General features: G+C 42.3%; 1 protein-coding gene across 1 annotated transcript in view; it reads left to right on the top strand.

The window, feature by feature from the left end:
• KCNQ5 (potassium voltage-gated channel subfamily Q member 5) overlaps window positions 1-20,850 on the top strand; it is an 846,390-nt gene that overhangs the window by 654,696 nt on the left and 170,844 nt on the right. Inside the window, 2 exon segments of the mRNA XM_030199036.1 lie at window positions 495-605; window positions 3,881-3,976. Of these exon segments, the coding sequence (XP_030054896.1) occupies window positions 495-605; window positions 3,881-3,976 (207 nt within the window).

Here is a 20,850-nt window from a genome sequence, read left to right on the forward strand (position 1 = left end):
TTATTTTCGGACACACTTAGCGGACGCGCGCAGGTCATTACCGCCCGGTTACCGCATGAGACTTTACCGCTAGGTCAATGGCTGGCAGTAAGGTCTCAGACCCAAAATGAACATGCAGGAAAATGAAAATTGCCGCACGTCTATTTTGGGTCTGAGACCTTACTGCCAGCCATTTTTCGCGTGCTGAAAAATGGATCGGCGCACGACCAAAACCCGCGAGCCATTTTTCAGTGCACCTTAGTAAAAGGACCCCTTTGTGATTTTTATTTGCATTGACTTCATGAGATGAGTGTCTCTCTCAAAAGCTGGTATATTTAATTAGTCCAATAGAGAGGTAAATTTGATTTTGAGTATTCTATTTTTTAAACCATGAGTGATCCTATAAGCTAATGATTAGAGAACAAACCTGTAAGGGCAGCTCATGACTTGTCAGATTTGTTTCAATGATGTATGACTGTTATACCTTATACTTCCATGTCTTTGTCTATTTTTAGATTACATTAACAACGATTGGCTATGGTGACAAAACACCTCATACTTGGCTTGGAAGGTTGCTCTCTGCAGGGTTCGCTCTGCTTGGAATTTCTTTCTTTGCCTTACCTGCTGTGAGTACCTTTCTGAAAACGAAAGCTAATCGAATCTGAAATGGAATAAAAAGCTGCAGGGATCTTCCAACAGAGTCCTCTCACAGTTCTCTGGATGCAGAAAGCTCCATAATTCAGGTTTAAATTTCTGACGCTGTTCTCTCGTCAAAGTTGAAAAAAAATCTGATCTTGCAGTTGGATCATCTCTGGACAGTTTTTTGTGTTGTTAATATGAATGGTTTGGGGTGACTTGCAGTTGCTGCTCCAGCTGTTTTCAAAACTGTAAAATAGAGTCATGGTATTATTACATTTCTGTGAAATATTAGCTTTCTTGTTCCTTAGCTGTCATTCTCTTTCTCTCTGCTAATACTACACTGTTCTCTTCTTTGTCTCAAATGGATTTATTTCTGTGGTGGAAGGGGGATAAAGGTAGGATTGTAAAAGGAAAAGGAATAGAAGTATAGCCTAACAGAGCAGTGGGCTAAAAGTGAAGAAAGCTAGAGTTTGAATGTAGCTTCTATTGATGCTCCATGTGATCTTGAGAAAGTCATTTTGCCTCAGGTACCAACTTTTACTAAGCAGCATTAGGTGGTAATGTGGACCTAATGCAGCTTAAGATGGCATACTGTGGGACATGCACAAGCATCCTGTGGTAAGTACTAATTTATGGGGTCCTTTTAAAAAGGCGCACTAGAGTTTTTAGCATATGCTAAAAATAAGTGTGCGCTAAATGCTAGAGACACCCATATATTCCTATGGGTGTCTCTAGCGTTTAGCGTCCGCTAAAAACACTACCACGCCGTTGTAAAAGACCCCCTTAGTACACTAAGAGGGGCATAATCGAACAGGGCGCCCAGGTTTTCCTGAGGACGTCCTCGCAAAGGGGTGGGGAAACCCGTATTATCGAAACAAGATGGGCGTCCATCTTTCGTTTTGATAATACGGTCAGGTGCGCCCAAATCTCCACATTTAGGTCGTTCTTAGAGATGGTCGTCCCCGGTTTTCAGCAATAATGGAAACCGAGAACGCCCATCTCAGAAACGACCAAATCCAAGCCATTTGGTCGTTGGAGGAGCCAGCATTCGTAGTGCACTGGTCCCCCTGACATGCCAGGACACCAACCGGGCACCCTAGGGGGCACTGCAGTGGACTTCACAAATTGCTCCCAGGTACATAGCTCCCTTACCTTGGGTGCTGAACCCCCAAAACCCACTACCCACAACTGTACAACACTACCATAGCCCTAAGGGGTGAAGGGGGGCACCTACATGTGGGTACAGTGGGTTTTGAGGGGGTTTTGGAGGGCTCCCATTTACCACCACAAGGTTAACAGGTAGGGGGGGATGGGCCTGGGTCCGCCTGCCTGAAGTGCACTGCACCCATTAAAACTGCTCCAGGGACCTGAGTATGACATTTGAGGCTGGCATAAAAATGTTTTTAATTTTTTTTTTGGGTGGGAGGGGGTTGGTGACCACTGGGGGAGTAAGGGGAGGTCATCCCCCATTCCCTCCGGTGGTCATCTGGTCAGTTCGTGTACCTTTTTAAGGCTTGGTCGTGAACAAAAAGGGACCAAGTAAAGTCGGCCAAATGCTCGTCAGGGCCGGCTTTCTTTTTTCCGTTATCGGCCAAGGCCAGCCATCTCTTAACCATGCCCCTGTCCCGCCTTCGCTACCCTGCCGACACGCCCCCTTGAACTTTGGCTGGCCCTGCGACGGAAAGCAGTTGAAGCCGGCCAAAATTGGCTTTTGATTATACCGATTTGGCCGGCTTTAGGAGAAGGCCGGCCATCTGCCGATTTGTGTTGGGAGATGGCCAGCCTTCTCGTTCGAAAATAAGCAGGATAGTCTGTTAGAGGAGCAGACGTTTATCTGGCTACATTTATCTTGCTAAAATCTGGTTTTAGCAGGATAAATCTTTTGAATATTGATCCCATAGCTACTAATCCAACTTTGAGTTCTCATAACTATAGTTATCAAGTAACTATAACTGTATTATAGTGACTTCAACTTAATTTTATAATGTTACACTTTTCCCTGCACAATAACAGATCCAATTAGATTATAAGGTAAATAGTAGACTGAACTGGAAAATATTATTATTTGTAGACATAATAACTTGAATTGTAGCACTGTGATTTATGTGTAGTATCCTAGATTTATGCACAAAACATTTTTAAAAAGAATTCTGCATTCAATATTTTAAAATTCTGCATACTGTATTTATCACAGAAATACAACATAACCATTGTCTTTGAACAGTAATTAATTTAAACATCAAAACAATTAAAAAAAATTATATTCAAAGGGCCCTGTTTACTAAGGTGCGTTAGTGTTTTTAACGCACCTACAATTACCTGTGCACTAACCATATAGGTGCCTATAGGGATATTGTAGGCACCTACACTATCAACGCACGTTAAAAACGCTATCACGCCTAGAACATGGCTTAGTAAATTTTTTTTTTCTTACGTTTACATTTCTCCCATCACATTTTCAGTAGATGCTCTGATGGGTCCCCCTCCACCATTATCCCATTGTCAGTTGATGTACTTCAGAACATTGTCTTGGTATTTCTGCTTTTCTCTCTCTATACTTGTTCCCAGAGGAGTCTTGCCCACATGCCTCTGCTGTAGAAGTGTAAGCTGCAGAAGCTGAACTCAAACTCCTGATGTGGGCTTTGTAGCCAAAACACGGCCCGTGTCGAGTCAAGTGCTGTGCATATCTATTCATAAGATCCCAGTTCAGTTCCCAGGTCAAGATTTCACTTCCCAAGTTATCCAGGGCTGGGTATGCTACAAAAGCAGTGCTCATAGCCCTGTAATGAGGAAGGGGGTTGAGATTCGCCCAATGCAGTAGACAAAAAGTATAGTTTGACAAAGAGGCTCATAATTATCAGGTTCTGAAAGGAGCCGCACTGCATTAAGTCACAATGACTCAACTACAGTATGTGTGTTGGGCAGGAGGATATAAAATGAGGGGGGGGGGGGTAGAATCCCCAGGTGGTGAGAATGAAGGCATATGGCATCAGATCTCAGGCTGATTTTGATTGAGCTAGAAGAATTAGAAGCAAAGAACTGTCTCATTCATCTTACTAACTAGTTGGAACTGTGACAGATTCATGACAACTTCTTACAAAAGGGGCATTTGTGGTATTTTGTTACATAAACACATATGAAATAGTGCCTGCTGGGAAATCCTTCAGGCTACACCATTTACATAGTAATTTTTATACCATTGTTTATTTCAATGTTTGCTATATTATTTTCTAAAGAAAACACTTGTATTATTGTACTCTAGGGCATTCTTGGCTCAGGGTTTGCATTAAAAGTACAAGAACAGCATCGACAGAAACACTTTGAGAAAAGAAGAAATCCAGCCGCATGTTTAATCCAGGTACGTATGAAGGTGAGATTGCACTAAAAATGACGTTGGTAACTGTTTATGTGGAGGATGTCAAACAACATTTCTTAATTAATATCATTCACCCTCCCTCAAAATATTTTGCAATATTACAAAAATAACAATCAAGTAACTTGCTTCTTAACAGCATCATTTCCAAAGGCGTTAATATGGCTAATGAAGTACTTTACATGCAGAAATGGCCCTTTTAAATGTACATATTTATATCCTGTATGGGGGCAATTTTATGAAGATTTTGCTGCGTGTAATAGAGTTTTACATACAGAAAGTCCGACAAAATGAAGCCTACTTATACTTGCAGGTGTTCTATAGGGGGGAGTAGTTTGGATGGAACATGCATATTTTATAAACTATCCCCCCGGATTCTATATAGCGCGCCTAGATATCTGTGCCAAAATCCAGGTGCATTCTATAACAACGCAATTAACTTAATTGTCTTAACAAGCTCATCAGTGTTGATAACAGCACTTAAGAAGCAATAATGAGCACTAATTGGCAATAATTAGAATTTACGTGTACAGCTCGCTACGCGTATTCTGTAACACATTGCGCCTAACTTCTAATGCGCGTAGACAAAAAGAGTCAAGGCCATTTTGTGGGTGCTCTGAAATTTACACACATTATTATAGAATATGGCCCTCTGCGCTTAAATCTACGCGCTGGGATTTACACCATATTTTCATTGGTGTAAATGGAGGCACTTAGTTTTAGGCACTAGGAAATCAGCTCAGCATATTCTATATACCACGCCTAAATCTAGAATATTGATATGGGGCTTCTCAGTGAATAAATCTAGAATAATCGGAAATGTTTTCTGCGCAGATTTTTTAGGTGCCATATATAGAATTTGGCCATATATGCATAAAGAACATGCACACATTTACATCATCCTTGGAGCAGGTGTAAACATGAGCACTGGCGCTTTTGGTGCTGGATCTGGGACCCTACCTTATAAAGGCACTTAGGTGCTTGTTGTCTTTATAAAATAGAGATAAAATAAGTACTTACCCCATATATGCATAAGTTTGAAGATTCATTACTGAGAGGACAGGGCTGAAGAAAGGTTTGCACTTAACATAAATTTGACCCTATGGGGTGAATTCTATATATGGCACCAAAAAAACTGATGCTGAGAAAAGCGCTATTCTATAAGCTGTGCTTCAAGTTAGGCGCGGTTTCAAGAATAACGCTTACACCTGGGACTCACTCCTAACTTTAGCTGTAACCATCCTGCTTATTTTCGAAGGAGAAGGGCGGCCATCTTCCGACACAAATCAGGAGATGGCCGGCCTTCTCCTAAGGCCGGCCAAATCAGTATAATCGAAAGCCGATTTTGGCCTGCTTCAACTGCTTTCCATCGCAGGGCCGGCCAAAGTTCAAGGGGGCGTGGCGGCAGTGTCCCGAAGGTGGGACGGGGGCATGGTTAAGAGATGGCTGTCCTAAGCTGATAATGGAAAAAAGAAGGGCGGCCCTGATGAGCATTTGGCCGACTTTACTTGGTCCCTTTTTGTTCACGACCAAGCCTTGAAAAGGTGCCCGAACTGACCGGATGACCACCGGAGGGAATTAGGGATCACCTCCCCTTACTTCCCCAGTGGTCACCAACCCCCTCCCACCCAAAATAAAAAAGCCTCTATGCCAGCCTCAAATGTCATACCCAGCTCCATCACAGCACTATGCAGGTCCCTGGAGCAGGTTTTAGTGGGTACTGCAGTGCACTTCAGGCAGGCGGACCCAGACCCACCCCCCCCCCACCTGTTACACTTGTGGTGGTAAATGGGAGCCCTCCAAAACCCACCCGAAACCCACTGTACCCACATCTAGGTGCCCCCCATTACCCTTTAAGGGCTATGGTAGTGTTGTACAGTTGTGGGGAGTGGGTTTTGGGGGGGCTCAGCACACATAAGGGAGCTATGCACCTGGGAGCAATTTCTGAAGTCCACTGCAGTGCCCCCTAGGGTGCCCGGTTGGAGTCCTGGCATGTGAGGGGGACCAGTGCACTACAAATGCTGGCTCCTCCCATGACCTAATGGCTTGGATTTGACCGGTTTTGAGATGGCCGCCATTAGTTTCCATTATCGGCGAAAACCAATGTCGGCCATCTCTAAGGGCGGCCCAAATGTATTATCTAAGGGCGGCCTCGACCGTATTATCGAAACAAAAGATGGCCGCCCATCTTGTTTCGATAATACGGTCGGGTACGCCGCTTTACAGGGCCCTCATTAGAGATGGGCGCCCTTACAGATGGGTGCCCCCGTTCAATTATGCCCCTCCATTTGTACTAACTGAAATGTGGTGCAAATGTATGTTCCTAATTTGGTCGCATATCCCTCGTATTCTATAACTATGTGTGTAAATACTAGGAATGCCCCTGTTCTTCTCATGACCCTCCCATATCCGCACCTCCCATTTATGTATGTAAATTCCAATTAAATCTAATTAGTACCAGTAATTGCTTGTTGAAAACCAGTTATTGGTGCTAATTAGCTCATTATTCAATTAAATTGTGCAAGCAAACTGGGCAAACGCCCAAATTTGTGCACAAAATTTTTGGCAACTTTTATAGAATTCAATGGGGATATCCTGAAATCCCCGACTGGTTGGGTGTGCCCTGAGGACTGGGTTGAAAACCTCTGAATTAGGGTGTCTGTGTGTATTGTAATCCAGAAACTTTGAGCATTCCAAATAGTAGGTGAAACATAAGCACATACCTTTCCTGAGATCATTTTTCAAAGTAAAGATACATATGTTCATTCTCTCTGAAAATCCATCACAGGGAAAAGTAGATGTATAATTTTTATCTGTGTGGGTAGCTTTAAAATTATCCCCCCCCCCCCTCCCACCAGGTAATCCCACATGGAAAATGGATGTTCTAAAATTATATGTAGTATATATGGAAAAAAAGTAGGTGCATCACAAGAACAAACCTACCAATGTATATGTAGGCATTCATGACGGCATAGTTTGGGCAGAGCTGGGGTGGAATTGCAATGTATATATATATTTAATAAAGTAGATATAATATATAGTTCTCCTATAATAAACTTTTGTGGAGCATCTGATAGTGGAACTCAAAGTATAAACTTTGGCAATGCACCTTAAATCCTTGTAAGTCAATTTTCTCATAGCGAATATCTTCAAATATCTTCAAATCAATCCCAAAAAAGTACTTATCTCATGTACAGAATATAACAATAGTTGTCCATCCATTTCTAGACCATTACATTTCCTTGTCTGACATAGCACCATGTTTCGTATACACTGCATCAAGGAAACGTCATAATAGCTCATACATCTTTAGGCACATACACTTCAGCCACTAGCGGGACATATAAAGAACACGTGTACATGCCTAGAATACATGCGCACATTTATGCCTTCTTCAGAGCAAGTGTACACCAGTGTTTCCTCTAAGCTGTGAGAGTCCTCCACCTATGTTGCTACCAGTGGAAGGTGCTGTTTCAGGATCACACTTTCAATAGCAAGGCACAGCCAAGCTCTGCAGGACTCCAGGGAACCTGCCTGTTCCTTGCTATTGAAAATGTGATCCTGAGACAACACCTCCCACTGGCAGGAACATAGGTGGAGGACTCTCATACAGCTTAGAGGAAATATTGGTGTACACAGTTGTAAGAGAATTTGTGTAGTATTAAGACTAGTTCTGAAAACCTATTACTCTGGGTTCTGTATATGGGACTAGATTCTATATTTGACGCCTAAAAACATCAGTGCCAAAATTAAATATGCCTAAATTTCTGTGCAGTTTATAGAATACGCCCGTCCGCATGATTAAATTTAGTCACAGGCAATTATGCCAAGTAAAACGTGGTAGTGCCGATGCCTTAATTACATACGGACCAGGTGTATTCTATAGCCATGTGCATAGATGTTAGAAACACCCAAGACCTACCCATTCTACGCCAATGACCACGCCTCCATTTCAACAACGTGACTTAGAATTTACATGCATCACGTTATAGAATACACTTAGACAGTTCTGCATATAAATTCCAATTAATGTCAATTAGTGTCAATAATTGCTTGTTAAATGGCACTTACTGGCACTGATTAGCTTGTTAACTAATTAAGTTGTGCACACAAATCCAGAATATGACTTGATTTATGCACGTAACTTAAGTTGCAGTATACAGATTCCTGGGGATGGCGCCCAAACTTGGGCTCTCAAATTTGGGCACACACCCAAGTTGTGTGTGCATTTTAATTGAGTAATGTGCCAATAACTACCAACAATTGGGTGCTAACAACCAATTATTGCAGTTAATTGGTTCCAATTAGGATTTGTGTGCGCCTCTCACTAAACAATATTCTATAAAGATCCACACGCAAATCTTTTATCATGCAACTGAATGGGGGGCATAGCTATGGGAGGGACATGGGTGGATCAGGGGCATTCACTAAAGATGCACACAGTATTCTAGAATTCAGTATTCTAGAATTCAGGGGATCTGCACAGAACCTACGCACCGGGTTTTACACCAGGTTTCAGTTGGTGTAAAGTTTAGTGTGGCTTCCGGTGCTACACACTATTCTATAAAGGGCTCCCATCCTGGACCACCCTCTATAGAACAGTGATCAGGGCCTAATTTTTTGGCATCAAATTTTGAGCACCATTTATTGAATCTAGTCCATTGTGCATAAGTGCAAGTCCGTCCCCAGCTCTACCTCTTCAAACACCGGGTGAACTTATGCATAGAGAGATAATTTTATAATAAGATGTCTACTCGGAAATACCAAGCAGATGTCTATTTAAACCTTAGTTTAATAAATATTCATAAAATAGGCATCATTTTGTATATTTTACATAGCTAGCCTGTTATAAAATCACTCCCTAAAAGGGCAATTCTGTAATCTAGGAGCCCACATAAATATCTAGAATACTAGCACTTATGTGTCTAAGTTTACATTTAAAAAACTGAACTAGCAGTGTTATAGTGTCTATATTGAAAAAAAGGGGGGAAAGTCTCAACTAGTACGGCAACAAGTATACAAGACTTTTGTTGCATGCACAAGAAGTCATCATAGACTAGAAAAACCCCCGTGAAAAAATATTCTTTTTTTTGTGTTTTTCATATTATGCTTGAAACAAAAGGACATTAGTTATATGTCATTCCTCATGAAACATCATCGTTATAGTTTCATAAAATGCACACAAACACTTATCTTTATAAAGTGTGCTATTGAACACGCAAGCTGGGTGCAGCATGACAGCGCCATCCCCCCGGCGCATCACCTCCAAGCCCCCCCCCCCCCCAAGGTGACTGACAGATGACAGACGGTGTTGCTAAATGGAATTCACTCTGAGGAATCAAAGGTGAGTAAGTGGAGAACCTCAAGGATCAGTACTGGGTCTGATTCTCTTCACTACATTTGTGAGCAACATTGCAGAAGAGTTAGAAGGAAAAGTTTGTCTTCCTGTGGATAACACATAGATTTGCAACAAAGTGGATGCCCTAGAGGAAATGGACAACATGAGTAGTAATCTAAAAAAAATAGAATAGTCTTAATGTTCGACAGTTAAAAATGCAAAGAAATGAAGAGTGATGCACTTGGGAACTGAAATCCAAAGCAGCTGTATGTGCTTGGGGGTGAGAGGCTGATATGCACAGACAGAGAGAGGTGTCTGATCTTTCATCAGCTGGTTGATAAATTGAAGACACAATGTTGATGGCAAGAATGGTCATCTCTGGATAGAGCTCTGCGTCAGAATCAAGGTCTATTAGCTCAAATGAGTTCTCCATAGCTGGGGATATGTGGCCAGGTTTTAGAAGGAAATCTGGTCCTGATAACCATGTGGTTTTCATTAGATGAGACACTGGCACAGCTCTAGTGGCACAGTCTACTGGGTTTTGTTTAGTTGGCATGTAATGTCACTGTTCTGGTCATGTTGACTTCCATATACACTCAACTCTGTTGCTGACATACACGTAAAATCTCCTGGTTCGATTATAGATGCAACCTAGGATGACTTTACTGTTGGTATAAAAACTGACTATTTGAATGTCCATTTCACTTAGTATCATCTCTGCTACCTTTACTGCCTGCGCTGCTCTACACAATTCTAACTGCCGAATGGTACGATTGGGTTGTGGTGCTAACTTGGCTATACCAAAGATGAATCCCCATGAGATAGCATATCTGCATCTGTAGCTTTCAAGTAAGCCACTGCAGCTATGGCTTTTTTAGAAGCATCTGAGAAGATGCAGATCCCTTTGTACCAAGTGGTGCAGGGATCTAAGTTTGTGAGATGTGCAGTTATTTAAGAGTCTTTACAGAATCTTTCCATTTCTGCCATTCTAGTTGCATTTCTGGTGGCAGTGGTGGTGGCCACTCATCAGTACTTTGGGAAGGCTCCCTTAGTAGGTTGTTTCCTTGAATGGTGACTGGAGCCATAAATCCCAGTGGATCATACAGACTATTGACTGTGGACAACACACCTCTGCATATATATGGTTTCTCTTGGGTGGAGTCTTGAAAGGTAAAATCATCTCTTTGTAATCCAAGGCTTCTCTGAAGTGGAGGGGTGTCTACTCTTAGATCCAAATCCTTTAAATCTTTGGCAAGATCCTCTGCAGGAAATGCTCTCATTACTTCTGGACTGTTGGAGGTGATTTTATGAAGACTCAAACTGGCCTTTGCCAGCATTGCTTCTGTTCTCTTTAACAAGTCAATAGTTTCTCCTATAGTAGGTGATGACTTTAAACCACAATCAATATAAAAGTCTCTTTCTGTCATCTGTACCATACTTTCTTTCTCCTTCTAGGGCAGTTCTTCTAAGCCCATATGTTGTTACTGTAGGTGATGGGCTGTTACCAAAGACATGAACTCTCATTCTATGTTCCACAATCCACTGGTTTATGTTATTGCTATGGTACCACAGGAATCTCAAGTTGTTTCTGTAGTCTGTGTGTACATTTGCTGGAAATCTGCTGTTATGGTGATGGGTTCCTCCTGAAGTGAAACAAGACTCCTAATAAGCTGTTGATCATGTCAGACCCAGAAAGCAGCACATTGTTGAGTGAGATTCCTGGAACTGAACACAATACAGATCTGGCCTGGTTTTTCTGGGTGATGCACACCAAAGATAGATAAGTACCAACGTTCTTCATTGTTTTTTAATGGTGGAGCTAGCTCTGCATGGCCATTATCCAGCATGTTTTGAATGAATGTTTTGTCTCTGGTTTCCTTCTTAGAGTTTTCTGCAATGAAGTAAGTCAAGAGAGAGCTTGCTCTCTGTTATTACTACATTCTCTGGCAATGAATTCCAGAGTTTAATTACTTCCATGTTTCTTAAGGCAGCTACAGCAAGGCAGTTCTGTATATGAGGATAACAGGCCAATTGCAAACGATGACCAGCTCCAATATTTCACTCCATGGAGAAGGTGTGATTCAACACCAAATACCCCAGGTATTAAGGTGCCATCGCAGAAGTTCTCATCCAGGTTCATTGGACTCCTTTTAGTACTATATCAGATGGGCCCAGTCACTTATTTGTTGCAGCTTCCCCCTTCTATGTGCATCCATAATGACTTTGATGTGTCTCTACTTAAGCTAGTCGTTTTGTTGGGAGATGCACCTCAGGAAACTCTACCACCCACACCAGTGATTGCAGCTGAGCCAAATTTTGAGGTTCACGATGTTTCTGGATGCTAAGAGGATTAAGGGGAGACTACACTATCTCTTTGCTTGAAAGGGCTTTGGGCCTTAGGATAATACATGGAAACGTGCTGTAAATGTTCATGCCCCTGCACTTATCAAACATTTTTATCACCTCTCTCCCCTTAAGCCCAAGCCCAAGGGACTGGGGAGGGGACTTAGCTGAGGGGGTTATGTCATGCCCCTCACCTGTTTCCAGTATCCTTTCATAGTCTCCAGCAGCCTTCCATTTCTGAAGAATCTGTTCTACTTCCTGGAACTCTGCACTTCTTTTTTTAACCCTGCTAGATGGCGCTGACCTATGATGTCGCATCCTGCCTAAGTATATAAGGAAGTTCCATCCACTCAACCAGTGCCTTGGCAACAGGCTTCCTGTAATCCTGAAGACTTCAGTGTGTGTTGCCTTGGTCCAGCATTCCTGCCTGTTTGGTCCTGTCCTGCCCTGCCTTGTTCCTGACCTTGCCTGCTCACTGCACGCCTAGACCACTGCCTGGTTCCTGACTTTCATGGATTTGCCACATGCAATTTTATTATGTATTGACCCAACTTGGCCAAGTTTCGGCACACTGCCTTTGTCAGGGGTCAGAAATATCTTCAAAACACAGGATTGCTAATGGCAGATATTAGTGTGTTCCCTCAAATACACATCAAACTGCTTGCTACATAGATTTCCACTCACTACAAATAGCCATTATGCAAAGTCAAAAGAACCTAAAAGATGTGCTAGTACCATCTGTATTCCCTGTTGCCCACACCACTATGAGCATACAGGTTATGAGATATTATCCTTATGGCAATTGTTCAACTTGTTGAGTGAATAACAAGACTAAGGTGTTTAAACATCCACAGACAGGTGAGACTTATGAACTAACACATTTTTCCACTTGCAAATCAGAAGGCGTGATTTATATAGTGATCTGCCCCTGTGGACTTTTACATGTTGGAAAATTCAAGGTTTTGCATAATGGCTATACAATTGATGCTTTGAGTAAATGCACTGAGACTTTATTAAACTGAAGTCAATTGAAGAATCCCAAGATTTTCACTGAGACCCACAAACCTTTACTGCAACTTTCAAGATTTTACTGTCCTGCCCTTCCATAGGGTGTGGTTAGCATGCAGCTTAAACCAGAGTATAGAACATCACCATGAGAAGACAGAACTCTTGACCCCAAATCTTCTTTAATGCAGTAATCAAACAAGGAAAAATAAATTACAGTTCAGATTTGCAGGACAAGAGCTTTTGCCTTGGAAACTGGAAGTCTGTTCTCCACCAGCTTTCTCTCTCCATGTAAGAAAGAAGCTGGGAGTAATTCAGCAACATGCTGAGTAGAGACACTGATTATACTTTTACACTTTTGAAATCACAGTAGCTTCAAGAGGGTCATACAGCATAAGCAGCTTCAGTTCGCAGAGGAGAATGCTGCAGACCAACTCTTACAGACCTGATAGGAAGAGAAGGGGGGTAACTAGCCCAGCATGCACAGAGAACAAGGCAAGCCAATAGAAAGAGTCCCATAAGACACATGGAACTGGACATGTGCTCTGAAAGAGCCTATTACAGGGAAGTACAAAATTACAGGGATTTGAAGTTCAAGGGCACAGTGCCATCTAATTACAGATCATGTAAGCTGGTATAAACAATTCCTAATATATATATATATATATATCTATATCTATTTCTCTATATATGTATACATAAATAACAAGCAACCAGCTTCCAGGCAAATGGGGGCAGAACAAGGCAAACTACCCCAAAATTCTTTAACGCATTATACAGTAGGCCTTTTTATCCGCTATAAGCGCACGTCAGCACTTAATGATCTTAATGTGGCCAAACAGGTAGAAAAGGCGATGGTGCAATGTAACAGGATACTTGAGTGCAAAGAGAGAAAAATGGCCAGTAGGAAAAAGGAGGTAATGTTCCTCTGTATAAGACTCTGGTGAGACCTCATTTAGAATATTGTGTACAATTCTGGAGCCCACACCTTCAAAAAGACGTAAACAGGATGGAGTCAGGCCAGAGGGTGGCTACTAAAATGGTCAGTGGTCTTCATCGTAAAGCATATTGGTACAGACTTAACGATCTCAGTATGTATTCTCTGGAAGAAATGCAGGAAAGGGGATTTATGATAGAGACATTTAAATACTTATGCGGCATAAATGCACAGGAGGTGAGTCTCTTTCAATTGAAAGGAAGCCCTGGAATAAGGGGGCATAGGATGAAGGTGAAAGGGGATAGACTCAGAAGTAACCCGAGGAAATACTTCTTCATGGAAAGGGTGCTGAATTCGTGCAATGGCTTTACAGTGGAAGTAGTGGAGACAAAAACAGTATCTGAATTCAAGAGAGCTTGAGACAAGTACATGGTGTCTCTAAAGTGATAAGGAAAGTAGATTGCATGGATAGGACATATGGAGGGGCATAATCGAAAGTGGGTGCCCCTCTCCATGGGCGCCCATGCAAAGGGGCGGGACAAATCGTATTTTTGAAAAAAGATGGGCACCCATCTTTTTTTTCGATAATACGGGTTGTGCGGGGCAAATGCCTAGGACTTGGGCATTTTTGAGCTGGGCGCCATTGGTTTTCAGTGATAATGGAAACCGAAGGCGCCCAGCTCAAAAGCGAACAAATCCAAGGCATTGGGTCGTGGGAGGGGCCAGGATTCATAGTGCACTGGTCCCCCTCACATGCCAGGACACCAACTGGGCACCCTAGGGGGCACTTTTACAAATTAAAAAAAAAATTTTAAATAGCTCCCAGGTGCATAGCACCCTTCCCTTGTGTGCTGAGCCCCCCAAATCCCCCCAAAACCCACTGCCCACAAGTCTACACCATTACCATAGCCCTAAGGGGTGCAGGGGGGCACCTACATGTGGGTACAGTGGGTTTTGGGGGGGGGGTGGAGGGCTCAACATTAACCAGCACAAGTGGAACAGGTGGGGGGGGGGGGATGGGCCTGGGTCTGCCTGCCTGACGTCCACTGCACCCACTAACAACTGATCCAGGGACCTGCATACTGCTGTCAGAGAGCTGGGTATGACATTTGAGGCTCGCATACAGGCTGTCAAAAAAAGTTTTTAAAGTTTTTTTGAGGGTGGGAGGGGGTTAGTGACCACTGGGGGAGTCAGGGGAGGTCATCCCTGATTCCCTCCGGTGGTCATCTGGCCAGTTGGGGCACTTTTTTGGGACTTGGGTCGTGAAAAAAAAAAAAAGGGTCCAGCAAAAGCGACCCAAATTCTCGCTTATGCCGCCCTTTTTTTCGATTATCGGCTGAAGGCACCCATCTCTTCTCGGCCGATAAACACGCCCCAGTCTCGCCTTCACCACGCCTCCAACACGCCCCCATCAATTTTGTTCATTCCCGTGACAGAGTGCAGTTGAAGACGCCCAAAATCGGCTTTCGATTATACCGATTTGGGCGCCTTTGCGAGATGGGCGCCCATCTCCCGATTTGGGTCAAAATATGGGTGCCCATCACTTTCGAAAATAAGGCCGATGGTCTTTATTTACCTACATTTTTCTGTGTATCCAAGTAAAGAGGCCTCTTACACAGCTGCACTAGTATTTATGTGGGTAAATGTTTCTTATACCTGCCAACATAAAGGGAATATCCGCAAGAAATTTAACCCAAGGTGTTCACATCAGTTTTTGAAGGAAAAGTGTAAGCATAATTCCCCTTTGAAAATTGTCCTGGGAAAAAAATACCCACAGAAAGCTGCACATTTCTTTATTTAAGTTATTTATTCAAATTTATTAACCCACCTCTATGAAAAGATTCACTGAAAGCAATATACAGCAGGTGTGGCTTGACATAGGCAATTTACATAATAGCATGGCTTAATTTGTAGATAAACTGTGAAAGGCAGGGAGGTTGACCAGGGGCAGGAGCAACGGGGAATATAAGAGTTGGATTAGGAAGCAGAGCAACTGCTGTCTGCACTACTCCAAGCTCATCTCCTTCCCCCCTTTCCTGCAGGCTGTCTGGAAAGGAAGGGCTAGAGCAGAACACCCCTGGAAAGCAAAGCAGTATGAAAAGAAATGGCAGAACTGAATTCTGGGTCGTTTCCCCCCAAATTATGTCTTGCTTAATAGTAACAGTATAATTATACTATCCTATCAGAAAAGTGAGGTAAATTTGGAAATAGGCATATTTAAATCTAAATGATAGCGATAATTTGATATGGTATCAGTAACGTACACATTAAAATAGTAAAGTAGAACATTCATATAGCAGAAATATGATACGATGGCATGGCAGGACAATACAATGAAGCATCTTAATAGGCAGCAGAGGGGACATGTGTAGTTGGGACAAATAGACACGATGGGTAAGACAAAGGTTAAAGTTACAGTTTATTAAACGTACTATACCGCTTGGCTTTTTACAAAAAAGATCACAGTAGTGTACAATATTAAAATCACATAGAACATAAAACACCAACACAGAACTATGATACTCAGATAGAAAAGATAAAAGCAAACAATCCACTCAAACAAATGAAATAAATAAATCACAACTAATAAGTTACCCAGAACTTAATCTCGGTCAGCCTCGGGTAGAAGTATACCAAAAACAAGAGTAGAATAGTGTGCTTTCAATAATTGCTTAAATCATCTTAAAGATTGTTCCCTATGCATCACCAAAAGAAGTGCATTCTCTAAATAGGGCACCAGATAAAAATAGGCACGCTTTCTATTATCATTAGGTGGGAGCGAGTCACTGGGGGGGATCCACAACAATAACCTATCTAAGAGTCTGACTGGGATATAAGTTTGTATTAAGTTAACAAGCAGCAGGGGAAGTTCTTCATAGTAAGCTCTGTGGGTAAGTACCATCAGATTAAATGATACCCTGAAAAACACCGGCAACCAATGATAGTAAATATATAAAGGAGTCATGTAATCAAACTTTTGGGCTCTGCCCAGTAGACGCACTGCAGTATTCTGCAAGGTCTGTAACTTACACAAGTTCGACTGAGCAATTCCAACCAATACCACATTCGCATAGTCAAATTGTGACATAAACAGCACATGCAATAAAATCACAAATGCCTGTTCGTCCATATAATTCCATACTGCACTTAATTTTTAGAGGGTTGCATACCCCCCCCCCCCCCCCCCCGGCAAACTGAAGCCCTTACCTGATCATCAAAAGTCAATCAGCACTCCTAAATACTAAAAACTGTCAACCACCTGGATCTTTTCATCCAATAGGACTACCGATAAACAGGGACGATCTCACTTCCCAGTTATCCAACATACCTCAGTGTGGGTTTGGGGGTAAATTAAAGTGGGTGGTTAGATTGAGGGTAAATTTGTAAGTATAAGGTATGCACAACTGGTCTTAGGTAGAGTTTGAGTAGCAAGGTAGCCCTGATGTGGATGAGTGTCTGACTGGTCAGTTGCCATGGCCATTAAAGGCTTTGGCGAAAAGCCAGGCTTTTGCCTGCTTCTTGAAAGAGATAGTCCTTAATTAGGCATTGGCCCTCTGGAAGTGAGATCCATAGTGTAGGGGCTATACCTGAGAAAGCTTGCTGGTGGGTATCACATCATGTGATTTCATTTGATGAGGATATAATTGGAATGCTCCTTAGAGGCTTTGAAGATGTGTAGAAGGGTGGCTTATTGTACTCTGGCTTATTTCCTCTGAGAGCACGTGCTGTTGATTATTGCATGAGTAACATGTGAGCCCTTACTGCTAGGTCAATGGGTGGCGGTAAGGGCTCTACCAGTAAATAGCCACATGCCACTTTTAATTTTAGTGCATGGCTATTTACTGCCCCGTTAAAAAAGCCCTTTTCCCCCAGCTGTGGTAGAAAATGGCCCAGTGCATGCCAATTTCACACGTCCAAACTACCGCAGGCCACTTTTTACTGCTACTTAGTAAAACGACCCCTAAACGCGGTACCATGCGTATGCAACTGACAATATTATATAAAATACGCATGGGCATGTCCGTCCATGCCCCTTCCATATGAACACCCTGTTGTAGTTATACATTAGAGCACCGAGGGGTCCTTTTACGAAACTGCGGCAAAAGGGGGGCCTGCATGGGTGTTGCTGTGTGTTTTTGACGTGCGCCGAGGTCCCTTTTTACCGCAGCGGTTAAAAGGCAGGTCTTTGTTTTTTCAAGAAATGGCCATGTGGCAAGTGAAGCACTTGTTGTGCGGCCGTTTCAGGGGGGGAGGTGGCGGTAAGGGATCCTGCTCTAACCTGGTGGTAACCAGGTAGCACGCAGCACAGCCTGATTACTGCTGGGTACACACCGGCGCTATACAAACTGAAATATTTTTGCAGCACCGGAAATGGCAGGGGAGGGAGTTACTGCCAGGCTGCTGCAGTAGCCTGGCGGCACTTCCCTTTTAGCGAGCGGTAAGCCCGCGTTGAGCTTACCACTGCTTCGTAAATCAGCCCCTTAGGCACTAAGTTATAGAATAGCATTTAAGTGTGCTTATGCATATAACTGCCATTTCACCACCGTTGTGATGCATAACTGCAACTGTAGCACTGAAGTTATATGCCGAACCGGTGCACTATATAGCATTAGGAGGAAGGTGGTCAGTGCTGTTTTCCTGAATCCTATACAGTTCAGGCTGGGGTTTAATCATATCTGTATTGATCAAGGATATAGACTGTATAGTCTTGAGCGTTCATATCCTACATCATCTTTGTGTTAGCCTAATATTGATATGTGAAAGGTATCACAACCTACAAAGATATGAAATAACTATGGCTGTAATTAAAAAAGGAGATCATGCTTTCTGAAGGTTGATGCCAAATAGAGGAGCCCTTTTACAGAGCGGCGGTAAGCCCGCTCGCTCTTCTGGGACTAGTAGTCCTGCCCTGAGCATGAGACATTTCCGGGAGAAAAAGAAAAACCCCCCAAAATGGCTTGCATGGCAGTAACCCAGCAGTAATTGGGCATCACCACGCGTACTGCCCGGTTAGCACCAGATTAGCATGGGAGCCCTTATCACCAAGTCGTTGGGTGGTGGTAAGGGCTCCCCGCTGCATGGTCATGTGTGTCTGGGGGGGGGGGCTTTTTTTACCTGCTTCACTAAAAAGGGCCCTGGCATGCAGGAAAAACGGCCCCCGCTGCTAGCGCAGGGCCCTTTTTCCCGCAGCTTGGTAAAAGGACCCCAGAATAACCAAAATGTTTACAGTTATCACTTGGTGAAACTCCTGGTAGTATTGAATCAGAGTCTGAATTAAAATTGTTCTGAAAGCTGCCAGTTTAGCAACCTGTTCATGTCAGCATAATTGAAAATACTGTGTACAGCAGTAATGCACTGGCTGATCTTTAATATGCTATCTTAATTCAATTAACCTACAAAAGTAAACACACATTTTTAATTCACTCTCTTCATGCTTGGACTGGTAAAAGGCTGGGGAATGAAAGATTTATTTTATGTTGGTAAGGTAATTGAATTATGAATGTTTATGAAGTTGTGCAGATGTAACTGGGGTTGAAGCCTTGATGATTGCTGCTACTGCTAACACGTTTCTAACTTGGTCTGATTCTTATAATGTGTGTTACCACATGTGTGCAGTACGGGGGTAATTTTATAACAGCTTTTTCTGCATGAAAAGCCAGTTCTACATTCCAAAAAAAAGGTCTTATGTAAGATTGTGCAGCTGTTCCTGTGTGTACATGTATGCATGCTGCACACAGGCATTCCTGGGGGGTGTAGTTTCGACAGAGTGGACGTGGAGCTGTGATGCACATATATATTTTATAAAATTTGCACCAACCTTGGAACAGATGTTTGCATTGGCTTTTGTGCACTATTGAGGCTGGTCCCGAGAGCTTTTTATTATCAAGAAACATAGCGAGTCTTTCACTAAAGTGTGCTAAGCTATTACTGCGTAAATTAGCACGCGCCAACTGTTACCGCGGTGGCATGGCAGTCTGTGCATGCTAATTCACACACATCAACTGCATGTTGGGATAGGAGGCGGGAACTAGGTGGGTCATGGATGGAGTATAGCTGTGAACTACATACAACAGCACTCTGTACTTAGGGCATGCTAACCGTCACTTTTGTAGTTAGCAAAGGTTTAATTTATTTATTTATTTTAAAAGTTTATATTCTGCACAGTCCAAAGTTCTTGTTGGATCACAAACACTACAAAAATAATAATCATTAACATAACATAAAAATAGTCTTACAAAATACACATCAAAATCATTCCCCCTCCCCCCTCCCGAACGCTTGCAAAAAAAGAAGTTTTCAATTATTTTTTAAACTCTTTTACATCCTGAATCTTTCTCATCCTGAGAGGTAATCCATTCCAATAAGAGGGACCTGCAATATAAAAAACTGAGTTCCTAAACTCATTTGATTTTATAGCACGATTTATTTATTTGTTTGACATATTTATAGACCGCTTAAATCAAAGCTTAGAAAAAAACATACAAAGCAAATACATACAGCACCAACAGTAAAATCAATAAAATACATGGAAAGAATATACTACCATTGATGTCTCATACTCAAGATGGGTAACATGAGGTGATAAGTGTATCCATGCTTATTGCGACCAAGTTTACTTGCACTAGTGCAGTTTTCAGTGTGATAATTGCTGAGGTCATGTTGGCCATACTCGCAATAATTACCGCCCAGCCTTTGCACTTAGCATACATTAACAGCAAAAATTAAAACAGAATAAAAAGGGAATTCTATACCAAAAATATCGACGCCGAGCGTGATTCTATAAAGGTTGCACGCACTTTATACAATCGCACCTAGCACCAATTCTATGCTGAACCTTTTTATTTATTTATTTATAGAATTTCAAACAAATATTCCAAGTATAAACACTTGCTACAAAGAATAAAGGTATAAACAGTACTACATTCTTATCCATTCCTTAGACCACAATACATGGTGGGGGGGAGTGAAAAACAAATTTAAAGAGTAGAAAGGAATATAAACATCAAGAAAAGACCTAGCGTTAAGCCCGCAGTATAAATTTACATCGGCTAAATCTCACATTACACATTCCCATTAGAGATGTTCTTCAGGTTCAAAAAGGCTCTTAGTTGATCTGGTGCAAAAAGCACAGACTGTATAACATATTTGTCACTTGCATGGACAGGCCAAAATAAAAGAGGCCTCCAGTTTTTTAACTTCTTCTCCTCTCATTGCCAGGAATCCTTTTCTTCTTTC

Source organism: Microcaecilia unicolor, chromosome 3, assembly GCF_901765095.1.
Source record: "Microcaecilia unicolor chromosome 3, aMicUni1.1, whole genome shotgun sequence".
NCBI lineage: Eukaryota > Metazoa > Chordata > Amphibia > Gymnophiona > Siphonopidae > Microcaecilia > Microcaecilia unicolor.